At 42.4% G+C, this 11881-nt stretch overlaps 1 protein-coding gene across 1 annotated transcript; it reads left to right on the forward strand.

Annotated features, from left to right (window-relative positions):
- LOC8070830 (2-oxoglutarate dehydrogenase, mitochondrial) lies at positions 4998-11651 on the forward strand. The gene is made up of 9 exons (XM_002446261.2): positions 4998-5237; positions 5623-7287; positions 7615-7841; positions 7954-8286; positions 9291-9537; positions 10127-10255; positions 10338-10553; positions 10647-10770; positions 10991-11651. Exons 2-9 carry the CDS (start codon positions 5725-5727, stop codon positions 11227-11229), a joined length of 3078 nt encoding a protein of 1025 aa, XP_002446306.1. The 5' UTR covers positions 4998-5237; positions 5623-5724; the 3' UTR covers positions 11230-11651.

An 11881-nucleotide genomic window follows, 5' to 3' on the forward strand; every position in this document is an offset into this window, starting at 1 on the left:
CAATTTAAACCGTTGAGAAGGTGGTTTGTCGGGTTTTAAAGTTGAGGAATGAAAAGTAGACTTTCGTGAAAGTTGAGACTTTTTTTGTAGATTTAAGTTCGTCACGGAAGAGTTGAACGGTTGATGGGCACAAGCAGGAAGGGACTCTTCCTCCACAATTATTAGTGATTTTTTTATTTAATAATGAATTAACTACTTTATAACGTAGTTAAATTGATTTAGTTTGATTAGATTTATTAAAATCTTACCATCTAAAATAAAATAATTAATATATCATAAAATATTTTAAAAACTAATCTAATGATAATCATAAATGTTACTTTTTTGTAAACTTGACCAAATGTAGAATAGTTTAATGTAAAACAAACTCAAAAGTCCTTATACATTTACCAAGAGATATGCATGTGCGTCCACGCATGTGTTTATAAAAAACATATTTCATAATGGATAAATAATAACAGATTTTGTAAAGTCAATCATTGTACTTATATAAAATCATAAGGCCATAAAAATAATTATTTTTTAATACATAAGGTGCTACCATTGATGGTATTTCTTATGCTCGAATGATAATTTTCTAACTTCATCACAGACTATTATAAGGTACCTTATTTATTTATCCATAGAGAAACATGACTAAGAATAATAATGAATAGAATGAATATACCAAAGTCTATTGGGGTAAAACAAAAGGATGGTAGTAAAACAGATAAGCACACCAAAGCCTTATAAGGATACAAGTAGGTAGCCTAATTGGGAGGACAACGAGATAAGCAATGCCACAAGTACTTCTCTACTACTTTAGTCTAGACAGGAATAACCAGTTATACAACTTAGCACACCTAAACTAGTGATCACGCATCAAACATGGGATGATAGACCCAGTAAAGAACAAAAACGAGTAAGAAGGATGTCAAACCATTAATGCAAAGAACAAGAACTCTACAATTCAAGAAATTGCTCAAACATGGTGGAATGTAGATGATAGATATGGCTATCACCGCTAGCTACCTACCACAACTATTCATGGGGCGAGCCATAGACAAATGAAAACTCTAGTCTAGCCACCATGTCTACACTACCATTTAGTCCCTCTGTCCCACTTTAAATGACATTTTAGATGGCCACCAAGTATAACATTTATTCTCTGGATCAGGACATGGGGTATGGTTAGGTGAGTACACTGGCGGAGCCACCGCCCGGCCACCCCGGGCGGCCGGCCGGGCTCCTCGCCAAAATGCAAAAGAAATCTTCTTTATATTTATATATAATTCTGTGATTTTATAGTTAAATATTTTTGCTTAATGAGAATTGCTCGGGCTCCTGAAATCTTCTGACTTCACCACTGGGTGCGTAGAACATTGAGTGAATCTGAACATGCAAATGAAGTGCCAAAAATGTCATTTAAAGTGGGACAGAGAGAGTACTACTCTAGCATAGACCTTGAGATGAACTAAAAAACACTTAAATAGTTAAGCGATGAACCAATGCAAAGGAATGATCACTACTACTTAGCATACAATACAACTTAGTATAGCACACAACTAAAGGTACTACTACTACTACTACTATTACTATAAAGATAGAGAGTAGCGACACTACTAGGGCAATAAAGTAAAGTAAAAGAGACATATAAATAAATACTCAAAATACTACAAAGCAAAGGATACAAGGGCTTCACCTTAGAGACTACGATGACTAAGCTTACCCTCACTGTAACTCAGCTACACTGCTACTACTAAGATGAATGAGGAGAGCACTCTTGCGTGTTGTTGCTTGCTTTCAAGTGAGGAGTGAGCCTCTGTTTACAAGAGGAAGTGAAAGTGAAAGTGGGCCCATGAATCTAACTATCTAAGTGACACCACATCTCAATCCCTGAATTAAATCAAACCACCAATCTCTCCCTTTCTCTGCCCTTAATCCTCATCCATAATCTAAATCTCCTCTAGTTTCTTATACTTCAACCCTTGATGCATGGGCCATGAGAGGTATGGCCACAACTAACGAGTTCCGCTAGCCAGTTAGCTAGATCAAAGACGAGGCATCAGTTTAGTGCAAAGGTGAGTCATCCTCGATGCAAGACCCGAGTTCATCGGTGCGGTAGACGAGGTCTATGGTGTGGCAGTCGAGACAGCTCGACAGTACCGTTCCCCGATTTAGGCATCGGGCTCATCTTTAGATTTTTTTTCTCTCTCTAAGAGGTGATTTAAGAAATACCCTAACCCGAATCTAAATTTCCATGTACCAGATATTTCAGATAATCCTTTTTTCATGATAAATATCAACTCTCAATTTTAAAAATCCAAATTTTCGAAAGCCCAAAATATATATGACCCAAAAGTTTTTTAGGCAACCTCACATCACCTTTGTTGTTTGAGAAAATTCCTTCATTGCCATCAAAACTTATAACACTTCCTTAGTTGCCATAAAAAATTATAGAATTCTTTGGTTGCTATTAATTTGTAGTTTTTTATTCCTTCATTGCCATCATCATTATATAAATTGGTTTTGTTCCCTTAACTGCCATCAATTTAGCTATTTTGATTCCTTATTTGCCATGCAACTGACGGAACGATGTGAGATCCTTGTTCACTTGGAAAGATGCTTTATGGTCTTGCCGCTGCCCCAGATGAAGGCACTGGCCGAGACAATGCTCGCCCCGCACGCCATTGTCCGCGCATGGATGGATATCGAATCGAATTAACTCTTACGCCTTGTTTAGTTCGTGAAATTTTTTGAGTTTGGCTATTATAACACTTTTGTTTGTATTTGGTAATTATTGTCCAACGAAAAACAAACTAGACTTAAAAAAATTATGTTGCAAATCACAGACAAATTATGCAATTAGTTATTTTTCTTTATATTTAATACTCCATGTATATACGTACAAAGATTCGATGCGATGAAGCTTAAAAAAATTTTAGAACTAAGCGAGGCCTGAATTAACTCCGATCGCCGCTGTTCCCATCGCCACTTGCAGCTGCTGCGCCTGCGCTGCGCGTGCCAAAGATCTCTAGGATCGCTTGCAAGCCGACGCGACGCAACATGCCCCCACTAACTTTGCGCACCCGAATGCATGCCTGCCAGCAATTCCGCGGTCTTCTTCCACCCAAATGCACGATCGAGATCAACGTCGTCATTTTAGCACAAAATTTCCTCGAGAGCCAAACTGTTAACCTACATGGTCGTCTTGTGTTTCAACGGAGGCCACCAGTCCATTCCACCAAAGCCTTCTTTATTTTCGTTGTTTGGATTAATAAGTACTCAATTTATCCCAAATTATAAGATGTTTGACTTTTTCGACACCAAATTTGACCATTCGTCTTATTTAAAATTTGTGTAGAATGTCACTTCTTTTGCCGTGGCTTATTTTATTAATAGAAGTTGTACAAGAATGATTTAAATTTAACTATGTTTGTACAATTTTTTTAAATAAGACAAATGGTCAAACTTGGAGTTAAAAAGATCAAACTTTTATAATTTGAAATGGAGGGAGTATTTGACAATGTGCCTACGATCTTTTTCTATTCCTGCATGGTTGTGGAGAAAATTAAGAGATGGGTAAAACTGTATTTTTTCCATTCACTCTACATACAATATGCCTACTGTTTACGGTGATGACAATGAAGAAATAAAAAACTATGAATTGATGGCAACTAAGGAATACTGTAATTTTTTATGGCAATCAAAGAAGTGTTATAAGTTTTGATGGCAATGAAAGAATTCTCTCTCGTTGTTTGAGGCAAGTAAGTGCCAAGCCCAAGCCTACGTCGGGCTCCACGCATTGTTATTTAGACCGGACCGGACCGACAGTCGGATCGCTAAAAGACCGAACCTGAGACTACAGCGGTTCGGTTCACTTAAAAGACCGCGCATGCAATTAGACCGCTAAAAACCGGTTGAACCGGCCGGTTTTTTATGAAACCGGTGAACCGGCCGGTTCTGTCTGGACCGTCCCGGTTTGGAACTCTGGTCTTGTGGCGCGTGCTGTTGTCTGCTGCCCGCTGCCTGTGTGCGTAGCTGCTGCTGGGCCCAGCCTGCTGCTACTGCCGCCTGCGCTGGACCACGTTTGGAGGATGTGTCGGCTACTGCTGTGAACGTTTTGGAGAGAGTGACGATGACGTGTGCGTGTGGTGTGGACATTGCGAGCCAGGCTTCATGCGTTGTTGACTTTGGACACCTCATTTTTAATTTTCATCAAAAAAAAATGAGCACTCTTAATTAAGGCGTTGTTTAGTTTCTAGAATAAAATTATTTTTTGTGTACCATAATACTTTCGTTTATATTTGGTAATTATTTAGACTAACTAGTCTCAAAACATTCGTCACATAAATTATAGGTAATTGTGTAATTAGTTATTTTTTTATCTATATTTAATGCTCTATGCATGTGTCATAAGATTCGATGTAACGAGAGTTTTGAAAAAAAAATAGATTTTGAGTGGAACTAAACAAGGCCTAAATAAATTATTTTGATGAGCTCTCCCTAATAGTACACTCTATTTAAACATTTGAGATTATTTTAATAACCGTGAATATTTGAATTACTATTTAAGTTTTTTTAAACCAATTTGTAGTGCTCCGTATATTATATTTTCATACATATTTTATATAAAATTGTAGCTTTGCTGGGAAATGGTTATGGAATTGTGTTATATCTAATTATTGGTTATATTTTATTACATTACACCGGTTTGGAGTTTTTGTGGCCGGTTCAATTCGTCCGGTCCAAAATAGTCGAACCGGCGGTTCAACCGATTCTTAACTGTTGGACCAGTGAACTAGTGAGCCGACGACCTTACCGGTTCGAGCTCCGGTCCGGTAACTTTGGCTCCACGCAAGAACGTTGCAGGCCAGGCGCCCCACCTGGCGACACACCATTCGTTGGTCGCTCCACTCATCCAGGTTCCAGAAGGAGAAGGAGGAGGAGTCTCTGGGCCAGCCCGTTTGAAACCGTGACACTGTCGTCAGGGCCCACCGCTGGTCCACCTTTCCGTCTCACCCTATCCCATCCCATCTCTCCGAATCTTTCGGCATCGGCACCGGCACCGGCGAGAGAAGAGAAGGGGCGACCCAGGCGGGCCAACGCGCACCCTAGCACTTTATCATCATCAAGGGGTAGACGGCCCTCGAAGCGCACCCGTCCGGACCGACCCCATCCTCCTTTCCCGAACAACCGGAGCGCGGCGGCGCGGCGCGAGACCCTTCCCCGCCCCAGTCCGCCGACTACTCGCCCAGGTAAGGCTCGCCCGCTCGTTGTTCCTTCCGTGCCGGATTCTGTCACGCGGTTTTCTCTTCGTTTGATCCGATCGGTTGTTTGCCGCGGAATCTACGTGTAGTGGTGCTTGTTGTTAGTCCCTAGGGTTATGAGGTGAGATCGCGGGTCTCAGCGCTCTGTACGGAGTGACCGATCTCGGATGGGGACTGATAGGCCAATTTTGCTGATCTGTGTGGTGCGTAATTTATCGTGATTTTAGTTCGATTTGGGAAACCCAACCACGATACGTGCGATATTCAGTTCCCTTGCCCTGGAATTTGGGTCCCTAATCTGTTGACTGTTGTTGTTGTTGCTGCTGCTGCTGCTCTATACGGATACCTTAATCAATCTCTTGTTCTGGTGCAGAGGGACTTGCGATCGATCGCGTGCCCGCCGACTGATGGGAGGCTAGATTCCGGCAATCAACCTTTGCGGCTGATTTTTGGTGAAGCGACCTCGATCTGAAAAATGGGGCTGTTCCGGGCGGCGTCCGGCCTGGCCCGTGTGGCGCTGCGGCGGAACCTCTCGCGCGCCGCGGCGAGCCCCTTCGCCGGCGGCGGTGGCGCCGTCCCTCGTGCCGCGCCGGCGCGCTACTTCCACTCCACCCGCCCGCGCTGGTTCGCTGCGCCTGAGCCCCGTGCGGTGCCGCTCTCGCGTCTCACCGACAGCTTCCTCGATGGGACCAGCAGCGTCTACCTTGAGGAGCTGCAGCGGGCCTGGGAGGCCGACCCCAACTCCGTCGACGAGTCCTGGGACAACTTCTTCCGCAACTTCGTCGGCCAGGCTGCGGCCACCTCACCGGGCCTCTCCGGCCAGACCATCCAGGAGAGCATGAGGCTGCTGCTGCTTGTCAGGGCGTATCAGGTGAGTGGCCACCTGAAAGCCAAGCTCGACCCGCTCGGGCTGGAGGAGCGCCCGGTCCCAGACGTGCTGGACCCAGCGTTCTATGGGTTCTCTGAGGCTGACTTGGACCGCGAGTTCTTCCTTGGGGTGTGGAGGATGGCTGGGTTCCTTGAGGAGAACCGGCCAGTGCAGACGCTGCGTTCCGTGCTGGAGCGGCTCGAGCAGGCCTACTGCGGCACCATTGGGTATGAGTACATGCACATACCTGACAGGGAGAAGTGCAACTGGCTCAGGGATAGGATCGAGACAGTTAACCCAAGGGAGTACTCTTATGATCGTCGTCAGGTCATGCTGGATAGGCTTATCTGGAGCACACAGTTTGAGAATTTCTTGGCTACCAAGTGGACGACTGCAAAACGGTTCGGTCTTGAAGGCGCTGAGACTCTGATCCCTGGCATGAAGGAGATGTTTGACAGGGCAGCTGATCTTGGTGTAGAGAGTATTGTCATTGGGATGCCACATAGAGGCAGGTTAAATGTCTTGGGAAACGTTGTGAGGAAGCCCTTGCGACAGATATTCAGCGAGTTTAGTGGTGGTACCAAGCCTGTCAATGAAGGGGAGGGGTTGTATACAGGGACTGGTGATGTCAAGTACCATCTTGGAACTTCATATGATAGGCCTACCAGAGGTGGGAAACAAATCCATCTGTCACTGGTTGCAAACCCGAGTCATTTGGAAGCAGTTGATCCAGTTGTTGCTGGGAAGACAAGAGCGAAGCAGTACTATTCTAATGACCGCGACAGGACCAAGAATTTGGGAGTGTTGCTGCATGGTGATGGTAGTTTCTCAGGGCAGGGAGTTGTGTATGAGACACTGCATCTCAGTGCCCTTGAAAATTACACCACTGGTGGGACAATACATATTGTGGTCAATAATCAGGTTGCTTTCACTACTGATCCAAAGTCAGGGAGATCCTCGCAGTATTGCACAGACGTAGCAAAAGCATTGGATGCTCCTATTTTCCATGTTAACGGTGATGATTTGGAGGCCGTTGTTCATGTCTGTGAGCTCGCTGCAGAATGGCGACAGACATTTCATTCAGATGTAGTGGTGGACATTGTATGCTACCGGCGATTTGGCCATAATGAAATTGATGAGCCGTCCTTCACCCAACCTAAGATGTACAAGGTACATACTCTTCTTTGTTTCATTTTGTTGTTAAGATTTGGCACAAATTTGCATACTTTTGTCTTCACATAGTTATTTCTATCATGATTCTTGCTGTACCATTTGAGTAGTGATATCTTCAGTACAACATCTAGTTAAATGCTGAAGGACAGAAAAAACATGAGTCTATTATGTATCTTTTGGTATCATAATCAGAAGAATTCTTAAACTCTGAAACCAACATTGATTGTGAGTAATCAAATTTGATGCAGTTTCGGTATTATTTGTCACTGGCAAATGTGTGATTGTGCCCATTCACATTTGGAAAGTGTTTTCTGTTTGTGTCAGGTGATTAGGAACCATCCAAGTGCGCTTGAGATTTATCAAAGAAAGTTGTTGGAGTCTGGGAAGATCTCAAAGGAAGATATTGATAAGTTAAACAAGAAGGTCAGCACTATACTTAACGAGGAATTCCAGAATAGCAAAGACTATGTTCCCAACAAGAGGGACTGGCTTTCAGCTTACTGGACTGGGTTCAAGTCACCAGAGCAGATTTCGCGTATCCGAAACACCGGGTAAATAGATCTTCCGCCTAGTTTGACTGTTTCTGTGTTTCTTCACATTTTAAGTGATCTTGAACTGACAAAAAACAATTGTGCTTCCTTGAATGTATTTTCAACCATGCAGTGTCAAGCCAGAGATTCTAAAACGTGTTGGAGAAGCCATGACTACTCTGCCAGAAAATTTTAAGCCTCACAGGGCTGTGAAGAAGATTTTTGATCTGCGGCGTCAGATGATTGAGACTGGAGAAGGCATTGATTGGGCAGTTGGTGAAGCACTCGCTTTTGCTACTCTTATAATTGAGGGGAACCATGTCAGGTTAAGTGGACAGGATGTTGAGAGGGGTACATTCAGCCACCGTCATTCTGTCATCCATGACCAAGAAACTGGAGAGCAGTACTACCCTCTGGATCATCTTGTTATGAATCAAGATGAGGAGCTTTTTACTGTGAGCAACAGGTATGAAATAAAATATACTAAACTTGTTCCAGTTAGGGATGTGCATGGGTTAGCAGCTTAAGTTCACCTTCTATAGGAAACACGAAATGTTATTACAATAACCAGATAGATCCAAAATAGAACCAGTACTTATGTCAACTGCACTAGTTGATTTCTGTTCCCAAATAATGGGCAGCAAAAAATAAAAATAAAGAAAATAAAATAAGGCATGTCGAACTTCAGGTAAAATAACATTGTTCTTCTGTCAGTGGCCTGTCTTATTGTTGTACTGCTACTACCTACTTACTGTTGCTGTGTGGGTATTGTGGTATATTGGTATTATTAATTATTTGAACTTCTGATATAATGCTACAAGGTTTGTATTGCTGAATTGAGAAGCGTAAGGTACAGCAGAAAGCTAGAAACACAGGCGAGGAATAGAATTCCTGACTAATTTCTGTTTCCATGCATTGTAGGCACTGACCACTGAGATGATCTAGATAAGGAACAAATTGTTATAAAATCATAACGAATACTGAGATTGATTCGTAATCAGATTAAAAGAACCTAGATGCAGGACTGAATGATAAGATGTTTCAACGGTTGTTGGATTTTATGGTTGATTTCCACATGCTTGTATATCATCTTTTGCTGTACGAATTTTCAGATGCAAAATATAAGGAAAAAAATGGCTGAGTATGTGGGATGTCTCGAGTCTGGTTATTTTAACAACGCTCGTTGTATCTTTCTTTCTTAGTGAAATGCACATAGCTCTCTCGGTAGTTCAAGGGAAACAAATTTGAACATTTTGCACCCTCAACTGGCAAGTTAGTAATTTTCATTTCAGATGAAAACAAGTTTTGGGGTTGTTCTTTAGGGAATCATAACCTTGAGGTTAAGGGCTGCTATATATTGTAATATAAACATATGGAGATACCATCTTTTCATACCTGATTATTTCCCCTTTTTATAGTCGACTGGCTTTTTTTTGGCCTGATCTGATGTATATGCAATTTATTTGACAGTTCCCTGTCAGAATTTGCTGTTTTGGGCTTTGAATTGGGTTACTCCATGGAGAACCCGAACTCATTGGTCATATGGGAAGCTCAGTTTGGTGATTTTGCAAATGGAGCTCAAGTGATATTTGATCAGTTCCTGAGTAGTGGGGAGTCAAAATGGCTCCGCCAGACTGGCCTTGTCGTTTGCCTTCCTCATGGATATGATGGTCAGGGGCCTGAACATTCTAGTGCAAGATTGGAGCGCTTTCTTCAGGTACTATTTTGTATTTTCAATTGCAAAGATGCAGGGACATTAATAACCCGTGTTTGAAATATTATCCATACACTTAAAAGGAACAGTTGCAAGATCACTTACTGTAAATTAGCTCTACAACAACCCTACAGTCTCTCTCTTTTTTTTCCCTTTGGAATTGTTTATGCCATTTGCCAATGATGATCATTGTCATTACCAGAAAATTGACTTTGTTGCTTACAATGTTTAATATTTTCCCTTTGTCATGACTGATAACTTGGCAGCCAAATACCTACATTTAATGGAAATGCATCAAAATTGTCCATGGTAGCTCACTGGTCACAACATTAACATTACATGATTTTAGAGTTTTGAATAGAGAATGCAATCAAATCATCACTTGCACTTTCTATATTGATGGATCTGCAGTTAGCCAGTTACTTCTATATTATGCAGTTTATCAGTTATACGTGTAATGACTCTGAATGTCAGAGAAATATGTTTAGTTTTAGTATATGGAAATATATTCTTGGCTCTACGTCATTTAGATGCTGATAGTTTTTGGTTACCTACATCCTTTTTATATTAAACATCAATAACTTTATTGCAGATGAGTGATGACAACCCTTATGTTATACCTGAGATGGATCCAACACTGCGGAAGCAAATCCAGGAGTGCAATTGGCAGGTCGTTAATGTAACGACTCCTGCGAATTATTTCCATGTTCTGCGTCGCCAGGTAAAAATCTTTGCAAAATTTCCCCATCCTCCTGTAAAACCATCTGATGTGGTGCACTGAAATGGCTTTCCTTTATTTCTAGATACACCGGGACTTCAGGAAGCCTTTGATTGTGATGTCCCCAAAGAACCTCCTTCGCCACAAGGACTGCAAGTCAAACCTATCTGAATTTGATGATCTTGCGGGCCACCCTGGATTCGACAAGCAAGGGACACGCTTCAAGCGGCTCATTAAGGACCAGAATAATCACAAGGACCTTGAGGAGGGAATCAACCGTCTAGTTCTTTGCTCTGGGAAGGTAGGTTGTGTCACTCTTGGAAGTTGTATTTTGAAGATCGTTAGGTTCCTCTTTGGCAGATTGGCAAGCCCCTTTTTTTTACTATGATTTCAGGTGTATTATGAACTGGATGAAGAAAGAAGGAAGGCAGAGCGCACTGATGTTGCTATATGTAGAGTTGAGCAGCTCTGCCCGTTCCCCTATGACCTCATTCAGCGCGAGTTGAAGAGATATCCAAGTATGTGTATAGAAAAGTTTGGTTGCTCGTTTTTACTCTGCTGCCTGATTTCTCATTTGTCAACTGTATACTAGAATATGTTTTGGTAGCTGGAAGGATAGTTGACATATATATACAGATATATATATACATTCTTTTTTGCGAGCAGATATATATACATTCTAATGGATGAGTCCTAGTAAACAACAAACAAGCTGATACACGCGTTTATGTTGTGCAGATGCTGAGATCGTGTGGTGCCAGGAGGAGCCGATGAACATGGGAGCGTACAGCTACATCAACCCGCGGCTGCTGACGGCGATGAAGGCTCTTGGCCGTGGTGGCATCGAGGACATCAAGTACGTCGGCAGGGCCCCTTCGGCTGCTACCGCGACGGGCTTCTACTCTGTGCACGTGCAGGAGCAGACGGAGCTGGTGAAGAAGGCGCTGCAGCGCGACCCCATCAACTACCCGTTCTGAAAGAAACGAGACCCCCTGTAGATTCTAATCGGGGACCTTTTGATTTTGATATACCTCTATAGAGAGAGCAGGCCTTAAGTTATACAGTACCTGTGCAGCCATTTGGTGAAATAATCATTTCGGACTCTACAGTGCCGCATTTGAAAGGAACGGTTGTAAGTTTGGAAAAACTCCATCTCGCAGCGTCATTTTTGTGTTCGTGTATGCTGAAAAGCTTGCATGGCTGAAAGCCTGAAACACCGACTGCCGGAATTTTCTTGTGATGAATTGCAAAGTGTATAAAGGCAATGAACAGGTATGCCATTCATCTTGCTTTTGAATGTCGTAACTATTTGGCTGGCTGAAAAAAGGCTGCTGCTAATGCTGATTTGTTACAAGAGAAAAACATTGTTTCATGGCTGTTGTTGATTCAGTCTCTTAAATAGTATTCCCCCTGTTGTTTAGTCTGCGCAGTTATATGCTACTGGTGCACAGCGAACATGGACCTTAAGCATGCACGTATGTAATGCTCAGCTCTATTTACTTTACCTTTGTTTTTTGTGTTTGTCTCCTACATGTACGAGTATTTACACCGATCTAAGGGGATGTTTTGTTGGGGGTGTTAAAGTTTAATAGGTACCGTAGCATCTTCGTCTTATTTGACAATTAGTGT

The sequence above is a fragment of the Sorghum bicolor genome, chromosome 6, assembly GCF_000003195.3.
Source record: "Sorghum bicolor cultivar BTx623 chromosome 6, Sorghum_bicolor_NCBIv3, whole genome shotgun sequence".
NCBI classification, from domain to species: Eukaryota; Viridiplantae; Streptophyta; class Magnoliopsida; order Poales; family Poaceae; genus Sorghum; species Sorghum bicolor.